At 32.4% G+C, this 25,506-nt stretch overlaps 1 protein-coding gene across 3 annotated transcripts in view; it reads left to right on the top strand.

Moving 5' to 3' along the window:
- SS18 (SS18 subunit of BAF chromatin remodeling complex) overlaps positions 1–25,506 on the top strand; it is a 98,948-nt gene that overhangs the window by 28,323 nt on the left and 45,119 nt on the right. For all 3 annotated transcript variants that reach the window (XM_074276933.1, XM_074276914.1, XM_074276923.1), the window contains exon 4: positions 24,652–24,805. In XM_074276933.1, the coding sequence (XP_074133034.1) occupies positions 24,652–24,805 (154 nt within the window). The remainder of the gene's footprint in view (positions 1–24,651; positions 24,806–25,506) is intronic.

Here is a 25,506-nt window from a genome sequence, read left to right as displayed (position 1 = left end):
TAAATAGTTCTTTCATCCCTCTTTTTGATCTCTTTGGGAGTCCTAGTTAGTGGTATTACTGGACCAAAGGATTTGTATAGTTTTATAGCTCGTTGGATCAGTTCACAACTTTGCTAATATACATAAATGTCCTCTAAAATATTTATCATTTTTCTGTCATGTTAACCAATCTGATAGGTGTAAGGTGGTATCTTAGAGTTGTTTTAATCTGCATTTCATATGAATATAAATACCTTTGATTTCTTTGAAAACTTCGTGTTCATAGCCATTGAACACTTGTCAATTAGGGAATGACTTGTATTCTTATAAATTTGACATGTTTCTTTATATTTGAGAAATGACCTTTATCAGAGACATATTAATGTTAAAATTTAATTGTATCATGTATTTAGAAAAATCTTCATTTCTAAATAGTTAAAATAACGACTTTGTTGCTTAATGGGAAGAGATAAATATTTGTTAGCTAAAAACTATCCTGTATCATTCAAGATAGAAAAGGTTTTTGTTCTGTGATATTTTAATGTATCTATAATTTGATTCTCATCTATACATTCATATTTATTTGGGTATCATATTTTAAGTGATACATTATTCAGAGAGGATTTGTTTATGTATTTAATTTTTAATTTACTACCATTTTATCTTTTTTCTAATAATATGTAAAGACAGTTTGCCGCATTCATCTTTGTAAGATTTTTGAGCTCCAAATTTTTTTCTCTTCTTTCCTCCCTCTCTAATTCAGCAGGCAGTCTGATATGTTATACGTGTATAATTGTGTTAAACATCTCCACATTAATTACGTTGTGAAATATGACTCAGAAACAAAAGGGGAACCATAAGAAAGGAAAAAAAAAACCAAGAAAGTGAAAATAGCATGTTTTGATTCAGACTTCATAATTCTTTTGCTGGATGAGGTCTTTATTTTCCATCAAGTCCTTTGTGATTGCTTTTGGATTATAGCATTGCTGAAAAAAGAGATATAGTTGATCATTGAACAGTGTTTTGGTTTGGTTTTTTTTTTAACTATATACAGTGTTCATCTGGTTCTGCTCACTTGGCATCAGTTCATTTAAGTCTTTCCAGGTTTTTCTGAAGAGAGGATCTGTTTGATGGATTAAAGGCCTTCCTTAGGCTAGCTTTCAGGATGTTTCTCTCATCTCTTGTTCTTACTGTGTTTCCTACCTCCTTCTCTCACTCTCTTCTTCTTTTCCTCCTTCCCTCCCATTATTACTTCTTGTAACAAACATTATTATCATAGAAGTCTACAGCTAACAAAGTTTCCCCTATGTCTCTCTGGTACCTTTTGGGTTCCCTATAATTTTCATTCTTTTTAGGATTAATTTTCCTGAGTTGTAGCCAAAATGATAACATTTACATCTTATTTGATTCTTATTCTGTGAGGCAGAGATTTCAGATATTATCATTTCTTTTTTATGAATGAAGAAATTAAGGCTTAGAAAATTTCAGTGGCTTTGTTCTATGCAGAGAGTTAGTGGGATAGAATTTTACTCCTCATTCTGACTTTGAAGTCTAACACTCTTTTTCATGCTGTGCTTTTTCTCATAGTCCCTGTGAAGTTCATCACAATAATGTTGGTATTTAAAGACAAGAGTTTTGTAATTTTCCAAATGTATTTCATATGATTCTGGTTCATTTTCTATCTGTGGCACTTATCAAAAATAGACTTAAGTTGTAAGACTTCTCATTCTGCTCATGTCATGGTTGGACAATGCACATTTTTCATAAATTCTAGTGAGTGGTTCTTCTCTACATATTTCCTGCATATGTTGATATCTGTCTTGTGTTAGAATGAAAGCTTTTTACAAGTAGGGATTATTTTATTCATTATATTTATATTCTCCATGCTTAAATGGTTGTTGTTTGATTTTCCCATGCAAACTAATGCAGAGTATGGTAAATGGCACCAAGAAAATAGGATCCATGAGAACAACAATGTAAATAACAGAATATAAAACATGAAATGGAGTGCAAGGAATTATAATAATCAAAGTTGGCCCAGCAAAAGAGCTCTGGAAAAAAAAAGGTACTTCCTTCCTATCTTTACAGAGATGGAAGCTATGGCTATGGAATATTATATATGCTTTCAAACAGTGATTTGTTTGTGGGTTTGCTTCACTGCTTTTTTGTTCTCTTCTTATTTTTGCACTTTATTATAAGGAATGGCTTGCTGGAGAGAGAAAGGATATCAAAAAATCAAGAAACTATAAAAACAAAAGATATTAACAAGATTTTTTAAATTGAAGAAAAATTTAAAAAATACTCACAGTTGTTAGCAAAAAGTATGTCTGGAACTTAGCCACTACTAGCCTACATTATGTGTTTATTTTTTCATCTTTAAAATGTTTAGAAGAACCCTCTCTACACATCAAAATTAGGGTATCCTTGATGAAAATATGAAAAGAAAACAGTAATGCTTTTAAACAATTTTCTATAGCATATTTCTTTATCATCAATCACAATCTAAAAGATATAAACAATATAAAGATTGAAAGATTTACAAGGAATTTGACCTAATAACAAAATAATTGCATAAAGCTCTTTTCTCATAAGTGTTTCCCATTGAGCTAAGCCTATAAAATTTTTCTTGAGTAAATAGAATTGAATTGATAGATATAATTGCAGAATGTTCTTTACTGATTCTTGGGTTATATCAATTGAAGGATAAGCAGGCTTATGTTCATTATCTTAGAGGGCATTCCTATGAAATATGCAAATAAAAAAGGGGTTAGCAATGATTGATAAGATCCTACAAATGTTCTTGTGTGCAGGTGTCACTATACTGATCCTGCTATGATGCAATGAGAATTTTTTAAGATCATAGTTGCTCAAAAATGATACTCACAATAGTATATATGAGAAAATAGATATTTGAAGTGGTAATGGCTGAACAGTCAGTGAACATTTATTAAATACCTGCTAATGTGCCCACTAATGTAGACCTTAGGGATACAAATACAGTGAAGGAAGCCTAATTTTCTACTTATAAGGAGCTTTCATTCTAATGGTAGAAACAGCAAAGGTAGATATAAATATAGTCAGGTTAAATAGAGAATCAATACAAATATAGAGTTGTTAAATATAGTTTGAGGGAGAAGACACTAGAAATTGAGGGAATAAGGAAAGGAAAGGCTTCATTCAGTAAGTAGTATTTGAATGGTATTACAAAGGAAAAAAAGGATTCTGTGACGTAGAGGTAAGGAGGGGGAATTCATTAAAGGTATGGGGAATTCATTGGACAGCAATGGGAAATAGTATATGTACGAAGGGAGGGAGAGTAATGACCCAATGACATTACAAAGACAGGTTGGGCTATGTTGGGAAGGAATTTAAAAGCTAAACAGAGAAATTTAATTGGGATTCTAAAGCAGGGATTTTTTTTTTTTTAACCTTATTTTTTTTTCAAACTCACACTCTATCTGTATATATCTATATCTATTTATCCCTATATGCACATATATATATATTTTTTTTCACACACACATGTATGCATTTATATATTTGTAAATTGTATACACACACACACATACATATTTCCATATGAGTCATATTGGGAGAGGAAAATCAGAACAACAGGTAAAAACCATGAGAAAGAAATAATAATGGAAATTATATGCTTTAAGCTGCATTCAGTCTCCATAGTTCCCTCTCTGGATGTGGATGTCATTTTCTGTAGCGAGCTTAAGTTTATTATCTTAAGTTTATTGATATTGCCTTGAATCACTAAATTGCTGAGATATGGATATACACTCAGTTTCCAGTTTCTAGATGCTACGAAAAGGGCTGCCACAAACATTTTTGTACATATACAGGTCTCTTTCCTGCTTTTAAGATATCTTTGGGATATAAGCCCAGTAGTAACACTGCTGGATCAAAGGGTATGCACAGTTTGATAACTTTTTAAGTATAGTTCCAGACTGCTCTCCAGAATGGTTGGATCCGTTCACAACTCCACCCAACAATGCATCAGTAAGATTTGGCAGCTGGGTAAAGGAGAATAAGGAATTATGGATGATACTGAGTTTATACCACTGGGAGACTAGAAGAAATGATACTTTAAACATAAATAAGGAAGTTTGGGAATTGAATTTGGGAGGAAATGAGAAGGTCTAGGATAGAGGAACACATAGTAAACATAGGAAACAGACAAAGCAGTTAGGAGTAGAACCAGGAGAGAGGAGTGTCACAGTTTCAGAGTTGGGGAGAATATCAAGGGAAAAGGGTGGTCAGAAATATCAAATGCCGAATAGGTTGAGAAGAATTAGGTCTGAGAAAAAGCCAAGTATGGCAAAATTGTGACATGTCTATCCCAAGACCACTTCTGTATATCTGGTAAAATTATGTCATATAAAAGTAGTATCAAATCATCATCTACAGATATATTCATCATCTTGTACAGAATAACATCTTTATAGCATTTTATGTGGTGATTAAAAAGACTACTTTGAGAAGCAGCAAGGTCTTATATAAATCTGTACTGGGAGCTAGAAAAATTTAGATTCAAATTCTGACTTTGTGCCCCTGGTCAAGCTCTTTAAACATTGCAGTGCCTCAGGCAAATTATAAATTGTGAAAAAAAGGCTCTTGATATTCTTTGTTAGAAATTCCTTACTGGAACCTTAGGTAAATGAAATTACAGCTTTAGTTTTAAAAAAGCCCCAAAACATACATAACTATTCTATATAGAGAATCAGTCTAGATATATGTGTACTAGGAGCCATTTCCTAATAGATAAGTAGTCAATGCATATGATGATATATAGAGAAATAGATACAGAAGAAATACACATACAAACAAGGGTGAAAATGATTCCTTTCTCAGGGAGCTCACTATTTAGAGGGGAAAAACAGCCTGTAAATGGCTAGATAGTATTCGTGCGCATAGTGACCTTTTAGACTTTCTAGCAGCTTATTCCAAGATTGGAGGAGATGAATGCGATTGGATAGAGAGCAGGCAGCATGGAATATAGATAAACAATTTCTAAAAGAAGAGTTATAACTTTTTAGCATATAAAACATTTTCCTAAGTCACTCAAATAAGAGAAATACAAATCAGAATAACTGAGATTTCACCACATCTAGCAAAATCTAGCAAAGATGGCAAAAGATGAATAGTTAATGTTAGAGAGCCTGGAGGAAGATAGGTACACTAACATGCTATTAGTAGAATTCTGAATTAGTCTAAGCATTCTGGAGAATAATTTTTTTTTCCCCTCCAAATCAAGAAGCAAAGAATTATTATGCTACTAACAGCAGGTAAGGGTTTTTATCCATAGAAAGGGGTTTTAGCAATTAACAAGGGGCTGAAGATGCCATTAAGGCATGGCAAGTTTGGAATACACCTAAAAAGGAGTTAGGATCCTAATAGGCATTAGCTGTTGTGATTCTTAGCAAGAGATTAACCCCAAAAAGGAGTTACTGGGGGTAAAGGAATTATGCTATTGACTGGCAGGTTAACATTAAAAGGGTTTTAGTACCCTAAAAAGAGTTAGCTTGAAAAGCAATTTGGAATCATTCTCATTCCAGAGATCTTATTACTTGGGTAATAAGGTAGAGAGGTAGAGGCCCTTATGTGCCAAAATATTTACATTGTAGCCCATTTACTGGGAGCTAAAACTGGAAACAAATGTGCCTATCAGTTGTAAAATAAGTAATCAAATCAAGGCTTATGAAAAGAATAGAATATTAATTACTGTGTCCTAACAAATAAGTAGGAGAATTCAGAGAAACTGAAGATAATTCTTACAAATAAAGTAGGCAGAACCAGAAAAAAAATAGTATGCATATTGACTACAAAAAGAAAAAAACTTTATGAAAAAAGAAAAATAGGATGAAACTGAATGCTTTGTAATTGTAATGATCACGTTTTGCCCAGGAAAAGAGGTGAGGAGGTACAGATGGGGAACTATGGATATAGAATATTGTAAATGTTATGATGCATTAATCACCATTTGTTAATGTGTGCTATGTACTGGGAATATAGAAACAAAAACAAAATAGTCCTTGCTTTCACAGAGTTTGTATATTCTTTTTGGGGAATAATAATAAATATAGTTTTTAAAGGGAAGAATTACTTTTTGATAGGGAAAGGGTATTTTTGGAAGTGAATGTGATGAAAAAGTTTAAGTTAAAAAAATTAAAAAAACAAAGACAATTGATATATTCTCAGTAACTTTTTCCCTGCACAAAATAAGACCTATAGAGGACAACTTAAATCACTACTAACTTTTGTCAGTGTTAAGCAGAAAATATGATATTGAATTTTTACATATTTTACTTATAATAGAGATTGTTGTAAGTTTTTGGAAGAGAGGATATGGAAATAATAGTTCTTTAAGGTTTATCCTTTTAGTATCCTGGGAGGTTGAAAGTACAAGTATTACTCTTTTTTTTACAAATTGGGGATTAAAGCCAAGAGAGGTAAAATGCTTTGTCTAAAACCACACAGACAATGAGTGTTGCTGTTGAGATTCAAACCCATGTTTCATAAATCCAAATCCTATTAATGGTCTTTCTATTATACCTTGATAATGGGTAAAATATTACTTGTGGAAAAATTGATGTTACTCTGTTCCATTCTATTTTTGAGAAACTTTAAAATGCCATTTCTTTGAAATATTGCTTCTTCTTCTTTTTTTTTTTTTATTAAAGCTTTTTATTTTTCAGAGCATGTACATGGACAATTCTTCAACATTAGCCCTTGCAAAACCCTGTGTTTCAATTCCCCTCCCTTCCCCCACACCCTTCCCTAGATGGCAAATAGTCCAATATATTTAAACATGGTAGAAATATATATATATATATATATATATATATATATATATATATATACATATATATACATATTAAATCCAATATATGTATACATATTTATACAATTATAGTACCACACAAGGAAAAAAAAAGATAGAGAAAATAAAATGCAAGCAAACAACAACAAAAAGAGTGAAAATGCTATGTTGTGAACCACACTTAGTTCCCACAGTCCTCTCTCTGGATGTAGATGGCTTTCTTCATCACTGAAGAATTGGAACTGGTTTGAATCATCTCAATGTTGAAGAGAGCCATGTCCATCAGAACTGATCATCATATAATCTTTCTGTTGCTATGCACAATGATTTCCTGGTTCTGCTCATTTCACTTAGCATCAGTTTATGTAAATCTGTCCAGGCCTCTCTGAAATCATCCTGTTGTTCGTTTCTTACAGAACAATAATATTCCATAACACTCATATACCATAATTTATTTAGCCATTCTCCAATTGATGGGTATCCACTCAGTTTCCAGTTCTTGCCATTACAAAGAGGGCTGCCACAAACATTTTTGCATATGTGGGTCCCTTTCCCTTCTTTAAGATCTCTTTCTCCCCCCCCCCCCCCCAGGCTGGGGTTAAGTGACTTGCCCAGGGTCACACAGCTAGGAAGTGTTAAGTGTCTGAGACCAGATTTGAACTCAGGTCCTCCTGAATTCAAGGCTGCTGCTCTATCCACTGCGCCACCTAGATGCCCCCCTTTAAGATCACTTAAGGATCTAAAGCCCAGTAGAAACACTGCTGGATCAAAAGGTATGTACAGTTTGGTAGCCTTTGGGCATAATTCCAAATTGCTCTCCAGAATGGTTGGATCTGTTCACAATTCCACCAACAATGTATTAGTGTCCTCCAACATTTGTCATTATCTTTTCCTATCATCTTAGTCAATCTGAGAGGTGATATCTCACAGTTATCTTAATTTGCATTTCTCTGATCAATAGTGATTTAGAGTACCTTTTCATATGACTAGAAATAGTTTCAATTTCTTCATCTGAAAATTGTTCATATCCTTTGACTATCAATTGGAGAATGGCTTAAATTCTTATATAATTCTCTATATATCCTAGAAATGAGGCCCTTATCAGAACCTTTAAAAGTAAAAATGTTTTCCCAATTTATGTAAAAAGAATGAAATATTGCTTCTTTTCAAACATTGTTTCAAAAGAGGAAAAAGTCTTGAATTAAAAGTAATGTTTTTGCAATGTATTTAATTTCTAAAAAATTTACTTAGGCTTTTTTACAGTTATTTCCTCTGATCCCCATTAAAATTTCCTATCAAAGAGAAAAAAAGGTAAATAAAATTGGACATCAAAACAATTGTATCTGACAGATTAAAACATATTCCAATATTTCTTCTTTTTTTGTGCCTTCCCAAAGAGAATTGAGTAGGTTTCATCATTTCTTCTCTGGGATCAAGATCAGTTATAATTAATTCAAGTTCACGCTGCTTTCATAATGTTATGTTCCTTTGCCTTTTGTATATTATCCTCCTAGTCACAATTATATCATGCCAGCATGGATCACCATCTTGTATTGTTGTTGTTCATTTGTGTCTAAATCTTCTTCATTCCATGGAACATAGCATGTCCTGTCCTTCTAACCTTCATTGTCTCCTGAAGTCTTTCCAAATTCATGTTGGTTAAACATGTTGGACACCTTCCAAACTGAGGCTCATCTTCCCCTATCATATCTTTTAGCATTTTAATACTGTCTATAGGGTTTTCTTGGCAGAGATTATAATGATTTTCCATTTCATTCTCCAGCGGATTACATTTTATAAGAACTTTCCACTATGACCTCTCTGTCTCGAGTAACCCTGTATAGCATAGCTCATAGTTTCATTGAGGGTATTCCATTGACTACATTGTATTCCTGTCAATTCTTTAGTACCATTTTTCTCCTTATCAGCACATTCTTAAATGGCTACAATCTCAACATTATGCAAAGAACTCCAGTGTTTTTTTTTTTTTTTTTGGTACACTAAAGTAATTTAAAATATTCTTTTGGTCTCCTTGTTGTGCCATTTGATTTATACAATTTAGCTTCTTTTTAAAATTGTTAATAATTGGTGTTGATCTTCTTTGTCTATTCTCCATTTTCCATTATTAATTGCTTTTTATTTCATTGGAATGTCATATCTTTTTGCTGTTTTGCAACTACCTTTATATTAATTTGAGTAGGTTATACAGGAATTACTCTACATAAGCAAATTTTTTACTGTATGTTAAAATACAGTTTCATTTTTGCTGTTATTGGGTGCTCCTGGTCCACTGTTTACTGATTTCTTTTATTGAAAAAAGTATTCATGATAAAGAAGTGTGAAGCATTTATATAGTTTACAATTCTGTAGTTTCTCATGCCTTATTTTTGACTAGGCTTTTTCCATGCATTTTTTCCAAGTTCACCTACTTTCACTTTTGCACTGAAATAACTAAATATCAGGTGTATGTTAACTTAATTTAATATGTAATGAATCTTGGCTGCAATTAATGAGCTACAATTATTTTTATAGTGTTCTTTGTAGATACTTAAAGTGAGCATTGCAAAGTGAGATAACTAAATAATCCATGGACTATTTTAACTTGGGAAGTGCATGATAAAACTAGCAGGGTTGTTTTTTTTTTTTTTAACTTCTTTTTCTTTTTGACTTATTCCAAAAAATACTTATGAATCATCCTTCCATTCAACTTCAATTTTCTTCTGGTTTCATGTACGATGATAAGTTTAAGATTGGTAAGATTTAGTTTTCTTCAAAATAATTTTTTAAAAATTGTAAACTTAGTTGATAAATGAGCATTTTCCATATAAAAAGTAGAACAGAAAAATAAGTAAAACAGGAAAATCTCTTATTCACTGCTTGCTTTTTTTGCCTTTAGAATTATAGAATAAATTCAACATTAGTCTTTTGAAGCTGTCTTGCTTATCTGTATGTCCTTTTAGCTTTTCTTTTCTAGTATGCATTTTAAAAATTAAATTTCTTCTGAACTACATTTTATATGTAGAATAGATAAAGGTTGAAACTTCAAATCTTTATTATATATCTTGATTTTCTTTTTAAATATAATAAATTCAAACTGTAATTCTTGAAGCTGTCCTATCTATGATTCTTTCTATATAGTTTCTGGAAACTTATTGCAAAGATTTCCCTCTCAATTATTTCCCTTTTAATTTTACCTACATTAGTTTTGTTTATGCAAAGACTTTTAAAGTTTATGTAATGAGAATTACCTTTAACTCTTATTCCATGTTTGGTCAGTCTTCTCAGTGTTTAATTTTCTTATCAGTAATTGCAGAAACTATTACCTTCCTTTGCTTCTTCAATTTGTTTATGATGTAACTTTATTTTTAAGGCTCATATCTATTTGTAGCTTGACTTAGTATATGATGTGAGATATTAGTCTTATCCTAATTTCTTCAACTCTTTCAGTTTCCTTAGCAAATTTTCTCAAAAATCATACTTCTATAGTTTTTGTTGTTGAAACATCAACAAATAGTTTCAGTCATGTTAGACTCTTTATGACATTATTAGGAGTTTTCTTGGCAAAGATGCTAAAATAGTTTGTCATGTCTTTCTCCAGCTCATTTACAGATGAGGAAACTAAGGCAGACAAAATTAAGTGATTTGCCAGGGGGTCATGCAGTAAGGATCTGAAGCTACATCTGAACACTAGAGTTTCTTGACTCTAGATCTTTTATCCTAGACCCTGTGCCATGGGAACTGCCTAGATCTACTTTAGTAGTTGAAGTCTTTGGGGTTATTGTAGATTACATATCTATCCTGTTTCATTGATGGATTTTTCTATTTTTTAATTGATACCAAATTATTTTTATGACTGTTGCTTCATAAGACTGTTGAAAATTTGGTACTGCTAGACCCTCCTCTTTTTCACTTTTTTTTTCCTCTTTATTTTCCTGAGATTCTTAATGTTTTGGCTTTTTAGACGTGTTTTATTATTTGTTTTAAGCCTAAAAGTAATTTAGTTTTATTGATATAACACTTGAGTAAATAAAATGATATTGCTATTTTAAATTATTTTGCCCTATTTCAAAGATGAACAGTTGATATCTTCCTAGTCTGCCATGATATCCAAAAAGAGCATTTTATAGTTGTATTCATATAATTTGTGTGTGCGCCTTGGTAGATAGACTCTCAAATGTTTGATGAATTCTAAAATTATTTTGAATGGAATTTTTCTTTCTGGGTTTTGTGGGTAACATTTAGAAACACTGATTTTTTTTTTTTAATGTGGATTTATCTTTTGTTAAATTTGCTGAAGGTATTATTTCAGTTAAATTTTAGTTGATTTTCTGTAATTCTCTATTTAGAACGTGATAAATTTTGTTTCTTGATTTATTTTCTCTAATAAGATGTTCACCCATTAAACATTGGGCAAGAATCTTTCATTTGGATTATTAACAGCCAAGTCAGAGTTTAAAGATGTTTTGAAAACTTAAATTTAGTACCTTTAGCTTCCTTTTCTGCTATTTTGCCACTCTTAGTGCAGAAAAGAGATGGGCCCACATAGTCCTATCCTGGAACAAAAGACCAACAGCCTGAAGTTTAGGTTATAAATGAAATAGGAGCTTTAGTCTTATGTTATAAGACATGATAAGAACTCTAATTCTTAGTTTCCTCTGAAAGTTAAGTAGGCTCTTACTGCATGTCATTTCATTAAAAAAAAAAATAATAGTTTTTTATTTTTCAAAATACATGCAAAATAGTTTTTGGCATTTACCCTTGGAAAACATTTGTGTTACAGATTTTTCTCCCTCTCCCCTTAGCTGCTCTTCTTCTAGACAACAAGTAATCCAAAATATAGGTTAAACATGTGCAATTCTTCTAAACATATTTCCATATTTATCATTCTGCACAAGAAAAATCAGATGAAAGGAGGGGAAAAATGGGAAAGAAAAAAGAGCAAGCAAACAACAATAGAAAGTGAAAATACTAACTACATGTCATTTCTTAGCAGAAATAAATAATTTATTTATAAGAAATAAATATTCTTATTTGTAGAATAAAATGAAGAGTTAAAAAAAAATTTAGTCAGTTTAGTCACAGTTGACTTTAAAAGAAAGACAGGATAATTATCCAGGAATATAGACAGGAAATATAGGTTTCTATTTATTTGTTGGCTTTCAGGGCATATTTTACTTTGGTTAACCTTGTAGAACTGGGGTGGAAGTAATATCCAAATATAGAGAAATGGATGTTGAGTGGTTGTTTACACCAATAGAGACTGTTGTAAAGATGGAGTCAATCTTGTTTAGAGAGAACAACCATTGAAGATCTCCCTTCCATCCCCAAAGAATGAGAAGCATTTTTTTCTTTAAGGGTTGTCATGACCAAAGAGTTCCTCAGCCAGTGGTCAGTCTAGTCTACTGATAATGCATCTCTTAATACTTTCTTTGCCTTTTTGGAAACAAGTTGAAGTATCAAGAGTAGGACTTTGTGACTATTTACTTTGTAGTACCATGTAATTTCAGGAAATCTCTTGTCCAGTACTTACCAGGCTCATTTCTACTTTGCTTTTATGATCAGATACATTCAGGAGGCTATGGATGTGGCTTTTTAAATAGTAGGTATTGAATAAGCGTTTGTTGAATGAATTTGAAATATGAGAAAACAAAAAAGGAAATGTGAAAATTGTGAAAACTTGAGCTGTGATTATATTAAATGTTGTAGTTTATAAAACTTCACTCATTTTAAGCTTATAAAATCTATTTTATATGTTTTTAGTTTATGTTCAGGGTTAGAAGGTTCCTCTTATAACATTTTCAATTTTATTCTAGAAGAACATAAACCTAGTGTGAATTAAGGATTTTCTTGTTCTTACATCTTACATTGTTTTTGGGTCCCAGAAGTGTAATTTTCTGTGATGCTATACTTCTGGCTCTGTTAGATGTCCTCCAAAGCCCTCAGCTGACAATTTTTATATCCCCATGGACAGTCTTCAGTATAAATGATAAAATATTCATCCCTTGAGTCTGTGACATCACTAGTAGAGGGCATATTAGATGTCTTATTGAGCCAGGAAGTTTGATATTTCAGAATTAATCTTTGGAACTTGCCGGGGTGGGGGGTTGGGGGGGGTGGAGAGGTGGGGAGAAGGAGAGTGGAGTGAGAAGAAAAAGAGATTGAGAATTTGAGGGGTGGTTGAAGATTTGTTATGGTGTGTATAATATGTAGAGGGGATTCTTTTAATTTGCTAAATGATTTTAGTAAATGTGGGGAAATAAAAAGTATTTTTATATTATAGAAAATGTCTAAACTTCCTCCTGAGGATTAGGAATTTTTAAATTTTATTATATTGACAACATTTAAAGTTTATTTCAAGTTTTTTAAATAGGGGGATAGGGGAATAGACATATTATTTTATTGGTATGGGAAACTCCCAGATGAGGAAACTTTTTTTTCTGCATTTAGAGCTTGAATTAGCTGGGGCAGGGAGTTTTAAATTTCTTCCACTCGGGACATCCTTTCTCCTGAGAAATTTTTACTTAGCTCTCATATTGAATCCAAGCTAAGGTTTTGGGCAGCATTTGTGCATTTGCAGTGCAAAGTGCACATGTTGTATATTCAGAATGAAATTTACAGCAGGCAAATGCTGCCAGATGCACATCAGATTCATTGCATTTTTTACTCTTGTCAAATTTTTCTTTACCCTCCCCCCCATTTGATTACATGATCCTATATGGGGTTATTATTCACAGTTTAATAAGTGTTGGACTAGGGCGCCAGAAGTTGACTTGCCCAGGATTATGTAGCCATTATATATCAGAGACAGACTTCACAGGCTCTCTGTTGCTTTCTATATACAATTTAAGCCATGCTCATCTCTAATTTTTTTATATTGGTGGAAGACAGCAAACATTTATTACACTTGCCCTTCTTTCTTCCTTTCCTTTCCTTTCTTTCCTTAAGCTCCCTTCCTCCCTCCTTTTCTTTCTTTCTCCCAAAGGAATATCAAATTTTTCTTCATTGTTGAAATCTCCCAGGATATCTTAGGGTTCACTGCTAGATTTCTTTTCTTTCAGAATCATGCCTTAAACCCAAATCACTCTGGTCCTCATTGATTAGCCAATAATAGATCCCAGGCCAACCCTCAATTGGTCTTTATTTAGGAGGTCCTGATTGACTCAGTGAAAGTAAATAGCAATTGTTTCTCTTTTATCTTCCCCTTCCTGATTTTTTTTTTTTTTTTTTTTTTGACTAGGTAAAAGAGGCCATTCTTTGCCTCATTTCTTACCTAGTCTTAATCCCTAAAAGGACCATTGATGCAATCAGAGCCTTTAGTTTAAAAAAAAGCCAAGATCTCCCACTGCATCTAGGGCCATCTGAATTGTCCTGAGCTATATCTTGGCACTGGACCCAGATGGTTCTTGATGAGACAATGTGACTGGGAACTTTGCCCAGCCCACCCTCACTTAAATCCAATTCACTTATATGTCATGGCAACAATTCCCTGAAGTCATGGTTTTCTTCAAGCACAAAGGACAAAAAATAGCACATCTCTAATTTTTTATATTGGTGGAAAATGATAATAAACATTTATATTTTGTTTACTATATGACAGGCTCTATGCTGAGCATGTTATAGTGATTATACTATTTGAACCTCATAATAATCATAGGAAGTAAGTGCTTTAATTATACTCATTTTACATTCTAGGAAACTGTCTTTGAGACAAATAGAATTTAAGTGACTTGCATAGGGTCTCAAACCTAGTGAGTTTCTGAAGTCAGTTTTGAACTAGTCTTCCTGATTGCAGGCTTCGCCCTTCATCCACTGTTGCCTAGGTTGCTCAGTAGTTTCCTAGCCCTTATTAGATTTGAGCATTGGATTTTAATGTTTCTAACTAGTATAGCTATTGTGGTAGTGCATATAATATTATCTGATCCTAATTAGCTCAGTTTATGGTTTTAAATGAAAGACAGGAGTTAAGAGGGTCAGTTTTTCTATTGAGAGCTTCTTATCCATTTAAAAAAAAATCTCACTCATTTTAGGACTACTTATAAGAAGCAACTTAGTTGTTTTTTACTATGTAAATGAAATATAGAAGACACGGAAATATAGACAGTAATAATGAGAGACATTTAGTGACTTAAAATATAGAGAATACTTTGTATAAATCTTAATATTCAAAGCCACTTTGTGGTATTTGCCATTAGTATTATTTTTTTCTTACAAATGAAGTAACAGGCTCAAAGAATTTATTTTTATTTTTTAAATTGGTGAACAGTTATGCAACTTAGGATAAATTTGTGGTAAATTGTACAAAGCAGAAAAAAGTAATTAAATAAAATTTAAAAACCAAATAACAAAATGTTTTCTGATAGAAGACCCCGCAGCATAAAAAAGTAGTATGTGACTGGTTAGTACACTGGCTTTGTAGAAACTTTTTTTTTAAACTGAAAACAAAATCACTTTATTATAAAAATTTTTTTGCCAGTATATATGCATGAGTAAATTTTTTTTTTTATAACATTATCCCTTGTAATCATTTTTTCCAAATTATCCCCTCCCTCCCTTTACTCCCTCCCCTAGATTGACAGGCAATCCCATACATTTTACATGTGTTACAGTATAACCTAGATACAATATATGTGTGTAAATCATCCAATTTTCTTGTTGCACGTTAAGTATCAGATTCCGAAGGAATAAATAACCTGGATAGAAAGACAGTAGTGCTAACAATTTACATTCACTTCCCAGTGTTCCTTCTCTGGGTGTAGTTGTTTCTGTCCATCATTGATCAACTGGAAGTGAGTTGGATCTTCTTTATGTTGAAGATATCCACTTCCATCAGAATACATCTTCATACAACATTGAAGTGTACAGCGATCTTCTGGTTCTATTCATTTCACTCAGCATCAATTGATGTAAGTCTTTCCAAACTTCTCTGTATTCCTCCTGCTGGTCATTTCTTATAGAGCAGTAATATTCCATAACCTTCATATACCATAATTTACCCAACCGTTCTCCAATTGATGGATATCCATTCATTTTCCAGTTTCTGGCCACTACGAAAAGGGCTGCCACAAACATTTTGGCACATACAAGTCCCTTTCCCCTCTTTAGTATTTCTTTGGGATATAAGCCCAATAGTAGCAATGCTGGATCAAAGGGTATGTACAGTTTGATAACTTTTTGGGCATAGTTCCAAATTGCTCTCCAGAATGGTTGGATTCTTTCACAACTCCACCAACAATGTATTAGTGTCCCAGTTTTCCCACATCCCCTCCTACATTCGTCATTATTTGTTCCTGTTATATTAGCCAATCTGACATGTGTGTAGTGGTATCTCAGAGTTGTCTTAATTTGCATTTCTCTGATCAGTAGTGATTTGGAACACTCTTTCATGTGAGTGGATATAATTTCAATTTCATCATCTGAGAATTGTCTGTTCATGTCCTTTGACCATTTATCAATTGGAGAATGGTTTGATTTCTTATAAATTAGGGTCAGTTCTCTATATATTTTGGAAATGAGACCTTTATCAGAACCTTTAACTGTAAAAATATTTTCCCAATTTGTTACTTCCCTTCTAATCTTGTTTACATTAGTATTGTTTGTACAGAAACTTTTTAGTTTGATGTAATCAAAATCTTCTATTTTGTGATCAATAATGACCTCTAGTTCTCCTCTGGTCATAAATTCCTTCCTCCTCCACAGGTCTGAGAGATAGACTATTCTCTATTCCTCTAATCTATTTATGATCTCATTCTTTATGGCTAAATCATGGACCCATTTTGGTCTTATCTTGGTATATGGTGTTAAGTATGGATCCATTTCTAATTTCTGCCATACTAATTTCCAGTTTTCCCAACAGTTTTTTTCAAATAATGAATTTTTATCCCTAATGTTGGTATCTTTGGGTTTGTCAAAGACTAGATTGCTATAGATGTACCCTTTTTTGTCCTTTGTACCTAATCTGTTCCACTGATCGACTGGTCTGTTTCTTAGCCAATACCAAATGGTTTTGGTGACTGCTGCTATATAATATAGCTTTAGATCAGGTACACCTACACCACTTTCATCTGACTTTTTTTTCATTAGTTCCCTTGCAATTCTTCCATATGAATTTTGTTGTTATTTTTTCTAGGTCACTAAAATAGTTTCTTGGGACTCTGATTGGTATAGTACTAAATAAATAGATTAGTTTGGGGAGTATTGTCATCTTTATTATATTCGTTCGGCCTATCCAAGAGCACTGAATGTCTTTCCAATTATTTAAATCTGACTTTATTTTTGTGGCAAGTGTTTTGTAATTTTGCTCATATAATTCCTGACTATTCTTTGGTAGATGGATTCCCAAATATTTTATACTCTCAACATTTGTTTGGAATGGAATTTCTCTTTGTAACTCCTGCTGTTGCATTTTGTTGGTGATATATAAAAATACTGAGGATTTATGTGGATTTATTTTGTATCCTAGAAACTTTTAGAATATATTTTTCATTGTCCATAGACTAAAAAGTGTCATAATTCCACAGAGAAAACATTTTTTTTTAAACAAAAGTCGTAAGTCAGATTTCCCTTAGACCAATTCCTTCCAAGTTCAGCTGTTCACAAACAAGAGCTTAGATATATCTAGAACAAGTAAGTAATAAGTGTTACTAAATCAGTTTTTGAATTAAAGTTTGAGGAAAAATAGTAATAAGATAAGGTGAAGAAAAATATGGAATAATACAGTCTTAATTACCAACATAGATATTTTCCTAATGATGGGGGAGAAAGGAAAAAGCCATTTTTTGGTAAGTTAAAGGGGAAAAAAAGGTCATCCATATGTATAAGAAATTTAACAACTGTTGTAGACTGTCTTTGTTGTTGTTGAAGGATGAAGAATTGAGAAGTATTTGTGTAAATTTTGCAGTTTATTCAATTATCATTATCAATATTTGCTTCCAAGATCATTTCCTCAAAAAATAAAGGAAAAAATTTTTGGGAAATGATAACGAGTTCAGTTTGGAACATTTGGAACTTAAGAAATCTAAAAGATATCTACTTTAAGAAGTCAAATAGGTGTTTGGAAATGTGCATTGGAGGTCAAGAAAAAGGCAAGATTTGGATAAAGAGATCTGACAATTATCTGAGATGATTGAATCCATAGGGATTGATGAGAATCAGTCAAGGGACAAATGGGAGGAGAATCAGGAAGAGAGCAATCTCATGAAAATTGAAGACAGTGATTGTGTCAGATGATGGAGAGTGGTCAAGAAAGATGGAGTGAGAAAAAACTATTAGAATTGATGATTAGAAGATCATTTGTAACTGAAAAAATCTGTTATTTGAGTGATGAAATTGGAGGCCATCCTGAAATAAAAGCAAGAGGGAAGAAAGTGGATTCCTTTCTTTAGGAATTTAGCACAGAGGGGAAGAGTAACATAGGAAATCAGCTAATGGGCATATGTGAATCAGTTGAGTTTTTTTAAGGATGAGAGAGACATGAGATTCTATGCTATGGGAATATACAATAGACATAGAGATTGAAAATTAGCAAGAGTGGAGAGAAAAGGAGGGCTGCCTGCTAGGCTGAATGGAATAGGTTCACTTGTGTATGTAGGTTTTGCTTTGACCAAGCGAAGGGAGCACTTTTTTTTTTTTTTTTTAATAGATTTTTATTGACATACCCATATGCATGGGTAATTTCTCAACATTGATCCTTGTAAACACTTCTGTTCCAACTTTTCTCTTCCCTCCACCCGTTTCCCTAGATGGTAGTCAGTCTCATACATGTTAAACATGTTAAAATATATCTTAAATACAATATATATGTACATCTTTATACAGTTCTCTTGTTGTACAAGAAAAATTGGATTTAGAAAGATAAAAATAACCTGGGAAGAAAAACAAAAACGCAAGCAAACAGCAACAGAAAGAATGTAAATGTTATGTTGTGGACCATACTTATTTCCCAGTGTTCTTTTGCTGGGTGTAACTGGTTGTGTTCACTGATCAATTGGAACTGAATTGGATTCTCTCATTGCCAAAGATAGCCTCTTCCATCAAAATTGATCCTCATATAGTATTGTTGTTGAAGTGTATAATGATCTCCTGGTTCTGCTCATTTCACTCAGCATCAGTTCATGTAAGTCTCTCCAAGCCTCTCTGTATTTATCCTGCTGGTCATTTCTTATAAAACAATAATATTCCATAACATTCATGTGCCATAATTTACTCAGACATTCTCCAATTGATGGGCATCCATTTAATTTCCAGTTTCTAGCCACTACGAAAAGGGCTGCCACAAACATTTTTGCACATATAGGTCCCTTCCCTTCTTTAATATCTCTTTGGGATATAAATCCAGTAGTAACATTGTTGGATCAAAGGGTATGCACCATTTGACAACTTTTTAAGTATAGTTTCAAACTGCTCTCCAGAATGGTTGGATCCATTGACAACTCCACCCAATAATGCATCAATGTCTCAGTTTTCCCACATCCCCTCCAACATTTGTCCTTATCTTTTCCTGTCATCTTAGCCAATCTGAGAGGTGTTATAGTGGTATCTCAGAGTTGTTTTATTTATCAATTGGAGAATGTCTTGATTTCTTATAAATTAGAGTAAGTCCTCTATATATTTTGGAAATGAGACTTTTATCAGAACCTTTAATAGTAAAAATGTTTTCCCAGTTTATTAGGGAGCACATTTTTATATGAGACAGGATGAAGGAGAATAGTGTGAGTGAACAGGGGATAAGAGGAACTCTCATTTATATGCCTCAAAAGTGAAGCAAGTTTCTTAGCAGAGAAGAGGAGACATGAGAAGTTTGAGGAGGGATGAAAAGTTTGGAAAAGCCACATAAAGAATGGGGAAATACAAAAGGATTGTCTTGCCTAGTGAAGACCCATATATAAACTTGTAGTGAATCCAGCCAGCATGGTTTCAAGTTTTTTCTTCAATTTTGAGATAGCAAAGACCGGTTTCAAGTTTTTTCTTCAATTTTGAGATAGCAAAGACCATCTTGAGGAGGAATTGGGAAGAGCTCATGAAAGAGATGACTTTTGGTGCATTTCACAAAAGAAAGAATAACAATACTGAGACTCAAAAATAAAGAGAGATCAAGGCCTGTATTATGAGGGTTTAAATGTCAAATTATTATAATATTCCTGCTGATTGAATAGTATCATCGCTGCCTGTGAGATGCTAATTATATGATTGCCTACTATTCACTGCTCTTGACTTGCATTTTATTATTACTGTGTTTTTTTTTGTTTTTGTTTTTTTTTTTTTTGGCAAGGTAGTTGGATTAAGTGGCTTGCTCAGGGTCACACAGTGTAAGTGTTTGAGACTGGATTTGAACTCAGCTCTTCCTAACTTCAGGGCTGGTGCCATCCCATCTAGCTGCCCCTGCATTTTATTCTTAAATCTTCAGAAAATCCTTAGGAAAGAGTAACCTAGCCAAAATGTTCCACCTGAGGCCAAATTAGTCTTGGGACTTAAGAAATTGCTGTTACAGTTTTACTATTATTGTAATGTCTTTGGCCAAATGAAAGAAAAGTAAAGAATTAAATCTGGACTTAAGTCTCAGGCTCCCACAGCCTCACAGTCGTTATTGTGCCTAATATGGGTACCCCTATATATTTTTAAAATAGTGATAATCATATTTAAGAGACTAAGACATCAGGCAAAATGTTTATAAATTGTAAAGCATATTTGTAAATTCATCTTAGGGTAAAATATACATGAAGTAATTTTGATGTTTATATAGTTAGTTCAAATGAAAACCAACATATTGTGTATTTTTAAGTAGTATACTAACTTTGTCTTTATTTTTATTTCTCTCTTAGGACATTTTATTTCATTTTGGTAGTTTTTCCTTTGAAGAACTTTTGTTTCTCTAATTAGAAGTTTTGAAAGCATGTTTGTTATGTACATGATGAGATTTTATTAATGCAGAATTTATTTTTCTGTACTTTATAATAGCTATATAGCTTTCTTACAGCACTTAGTTTTATAAAGTACTAAACTTAGATTAACTCAACTGTGTATCTTCATAAACCTGGGATAATACCCAATATAGGGACTGATGATTATTCCTGTTTATGGATGAAGATATTGATGAACAAGAAATTTAAGTAATTCCCTTTCCTTCCAAGTTCACAGCTGAGTGGGATTTTAACTCAGCTCTCCTTATTGCAAGTTCTATTCCTTTTCACATCAGCTGCTATTAAACGGAATGAAATTCGTGTAAAATATTTGAAGGAAGATTAAATAATCATACTTAAATTTACTGGAGAAATTAGTTTTGAGAATCAATATTGATTTTTCTAGCCCTGTCCCTTTTCCAAGTGTAATATTGGTTATGTGAACATACTTTGAGACACTTTTGTAATAGCTAGAAAAATTAAAAATATGAAACTCAACTATCTTTGAGACTTTCAGACTTTGACAAGTAAGATCTCAGAAACAGATTTTTTTTTTTTTAAGACATAAAGTAACAGCTAGTAAATAGACTAAGGATTTGAATTCTTAGTTTTTTTCTCTAAATTTTGTGATCTTTCATTGTATAATATATTATTATATGACAAAATAACCTGCAAAATTTCACTGTTACAGAATTTATGAAGGAAAAGAACAAATTTTAGATGGGCATTGTTAAATCTGTAATTAGGGAATTTTAAAAAAATCTTGCTAATTTTTTTTTTTTTTTGGCCATTAAGTGTAAGCCCTCAAGTAGGTACTGGCTCTGGAAGTGATGTCAGAATTGGTTTTTAACCTTGTAATAATAGACGTGCTTGAAATGTTTGCTAATCTGTTAATATATAAGTTCCTGAAGTGAACTCATTCTAAGAATCCTCTTATAAGAAAATGAGCCTATGAGCATATAATTTTTAGTGCAAATCAGTGACAAATAATGGTTATTAACACGAATAATTATACTTTATAGAAAAACTTACATGAATTATATATCCTATTTTGAAGAATACCTGTATTTGTTATACTAAAATTCCTTAATGTGTTATTTTGGTGCCTCCTTGTGGAGATTTATATTATTGATGATAATACAAATGACTCACAAAAGCCGGGGATTATATTACTTTTAAAATAATGCTTTGCAAAAAAGTGACATGAAAAAATATTCTGAAGTAATCTAGATCAAGATTTGGTTTTATGCCTAATTATTTAATTTAGGTTATTCTATATTAGCTAATAAGGCAGAATTATATTTGTTGTTCATAATCATCATAATTACATTAGTAACTATAAAATTCATATTTATGAATGTTTATTAGGCAATTTGCTTCTAATTAGTTTGTACATTTGTATATATTTTCACTTAAGATATTTTAAGTGTAGTAAAATAATTTTATAAAAAATTTTTTTTTTTGCTATTTTTAATTCCTTTTTGGCTTTGTGATTATGATATGAGAACGAAAGTATTTTTAGTCAGTTATTAATAACCATATTTGGTTTAGATAAGATTTGCTGTAATTTCCCTCCTATATTGTTAGCAATTATAAGGGCTTTTAGGTAGATAATAATTGAGAGCTTAATGAATAAAGTGTATGTTAGGGAAATTTTAAAATAACTATTTTGTCAATAGTAGGAGAGAGTGAAAATTAAACTTTTTTTTTTGCCAATTTTTTTTTTTAGGAACAGAGAAGTCCCTTAATAGCTGCAATTTTAGAATCTCACTCCTTTTCCATCTTCCTGTCTTATTCTCATAGGATCATAGATTTTAGAGCTGGAAAAAGACCTTAGAGGTCATTGAATCCAACCCCATCATTTTACAGATGAGGAAACTGAGGCCCAAAGAGGGGAAATGACTTGCCGAAGGTCACCCAGGTAGTAAGTAGCAGAACTGGGAATCAAACTGAGGTCCTCTAACATCCATATCCAAAGTTTTGTCAATTGTACCATGCTTTTCTGATTTAGTTCCATTGTCTTTACTTTTTCTTCACAAACCGTCCTACTCTACTTGATAGCCTTCTGTGAATTACAGAGGCTAGGCATAAAAATACAGATTTTGAGCCATAATTTAAGAATCTCCAAGGTAGAATGTAAGGGGCAACAAATAGCAGTAAATTCAAAATAGTTCCAAGAGTTATACTTCAGCGGCAGAGAGAAAAGTATTACTTCTGATTAAGTTGAAGGATAAATGAATAGTGAGTAATTCTGTTTGTTTTTTCTGTTTTTGTGTGATAGCAGGATGATAACATATAGTGTATGACTTTTACAGCTGATGGTGGGACATTAATTGGAGAAAAGTGTGTTAGATGAAGACATTTGGGAAGCTCATTACAATGTTGGCAAATAAAATTTTGGTAGTAATTGAGATTCTTTGAGGAAGCAATCTTAAGTCTTGAAAAAAGTAAGTAGTCCAAGTAGCCCTGAAGGAAGGATATTCACAAAGGTATTAAAGATTAGGGATTGGAAACAGTAGAAACAGATAGCATAATTAGACATTTAGAAATAGAAAGAAAACAGGTTTTGAGTCAAGACTTTTAAGGAGAAGGTAGGAAAAGGCAAAAGAGGTTAGAATCAGTACTTCAGAGTTAGTTTTCTGGATTATGAGTTCATGGTGATAGGAGAGGGATATAAATAAGTAATAATTAAAAATAGTGGATGTTATAGTACTTAGTATTTATATTTTCAGTTTTTTTTAATAATGAAACAAAATACTAATTATTAAGGAAACTTCAGATTTTGGGGGAAGGAGTTTAAAGTTTCATAGAAAGTAGTGTGCCAGTATTAATTTTTTGAGACCATCTTAAGGAAGGCAAGAATCATTATTGTATGGCACAGTTAGTGAGAATTTGATATTGTGAATTTTATGGGATGGAATCAGGATAACATCTAGTCTTTTTGCAAAGCATTCAATTGTGTATATATAATAACAAAGATGATCCTAGAGGTTACTAAGAACTTGAAGTGAATATAGAAGTATGAGGATTCCTTACATGTTTTGCCAGTCTAATGTTCACATGTTTCTGCTATTCTGATTAGAGAAAGTACTCATTATGTTTCTGTTCTGAAATATCTCCAAGATTGAAACCAGGTGTTGCAGATCAGTTCATGATTTGTTCTTTTTCTTCATGTCCCTTTTAGAACTCTCAAGGTTAGTCAGTTATTTTCCTCACAATTTCATTAGGAAATTTGCCAAAGGCATCCTTTCGAGGCAGCTGTCTCTGGACCCTTGGAGGCTATCAGTAATGTGTTTCTAGTCCATGAGGTATTCAACAAAAAGTGTTGGGTTAAGCTAGGTCCTTGGTGTTTAAAGAAAAAAAAAAAATTTCCCCTTTACTACATATGCATATATCCTTTGTAATAGTAAAATGCACTATCAACATTTTAAGGCTCTTTATATCTTAGTTTTTTGGTCATTCCTTCTTTTTAGAAATAAATTTATTATTGGCCTTGGAAGAGATATATAGGTATTGCTGACAGAAAGAAGTATCAAGCCTTAAATTTGTTTTATTTTTGCCCAGTTTTGCATTTTAGAAATAACAGATGGTTGGAAGTTTTGCATTGATGAAGAAAAGTCTCTTGTTATGAAACTTTAAAATTTTTGGTTATTTTCATCATTACTTTAAATTTTAACAAGCTGGACAAAGTGATTTTTTTTTTTTTTTTTGGTTATAAGATAGACTTATGTTGTATGCATGTTAATTAATCCATTATGTAAAGTTGATGGAAATATTTTAAATGTGTGTCACTGAAATTAATATTGTAATGTGTTATGTTATTGAAAATATGAAATTCATTTATCCTTCAAGCCTTACTTAACAACATAGGCAACTGTTTTAACATATGTACACATAATATGATTAGACTAACCGCTTCTCTTGTTTCCCTAAACTGTTTTCTTTCAGCCACCCACACAGAATATGCCTATGGGTCCAGGAGGGATGAATCAGAGTGGCCCTCCCCCACCTCCACGTTCTCACAACATGTCTTCAGATGGAATGGTAGGTGGGGGTCCTCCTGCACCACACATGCAGAACCAGATGAACGGCCAGATGCCTGGTAAGTTTTTCTCTTCTAAGACATTAACACCAGAGTTGCTTAGCAACTGAAACGACATGGGGGCTCAAGGGATACTAGATTGTTGATGACAAAACTGCTTTGAATGCCCCCGAGTACAAGCTCTCTTAGAGTTTGTTAGCTACAGAGCTACGTGACCTGTATTCAGTGTTTATCAGGCTGCCCTTGGGCTTTGATGTAGCTGACACACAGCATTCCTCTGATGAACAGAACTGGCTAAATTTAGTCTGTCTGAAACCATGCAATATAGCTGGCTTTAAAAGCTTTTTAGGAGAAAAAAAATATTGGCCCCATGATTTATCTGTTTATGAATAGATTTTTATAAAAGTACATTTTGGATATGGTTTATTTTAAATTTACTTTAAAAATAACATGGTGGAAGAAACAGAAAAAAGTCAAAATTTGCCACTAACTTTTCATATTATTTATTGATGTTATTAGCAATATTTGCGGTTTAATTTTCATTGAGAGATCATGCTCACACATTAAGGTGAGAAAAAAAGTTTTTGTATGAGCCAGAGCTCCAGTGTTTTTATTCCTTTGTTGTAAGTGCACCCCCTTTGAAAGTTGTCTTAATTCTCAGGCCATTGGATGCTGTTTACTTATTCAGTTGTTTTGAAGTATAATTTTTAAAATTAGTGATCTTAAACCTTTTAGTTTTTGAGTGTTAGTTTCTTGTGTGG

This window comes from Sminthopsis crassicaudata, chromosome 1 (genome assembly GCF_048593235.1).
Source record: "Sminthopsis crassicaudata isolate SCR6 chromosome 1, ASM4859323v1, whole genome shotgun sequence".
NCBI lineage: Eukaryota > Metazoa > Chordata > Mammalia > Dasyuromorphia > Dasyuridae > Sminthopsis > Sminthopsis crassicaudata.
Note: the sequence above shows the minus strand (reverse complement) of the source record. Positions and strands in the feature narration are given on the sequence as shown.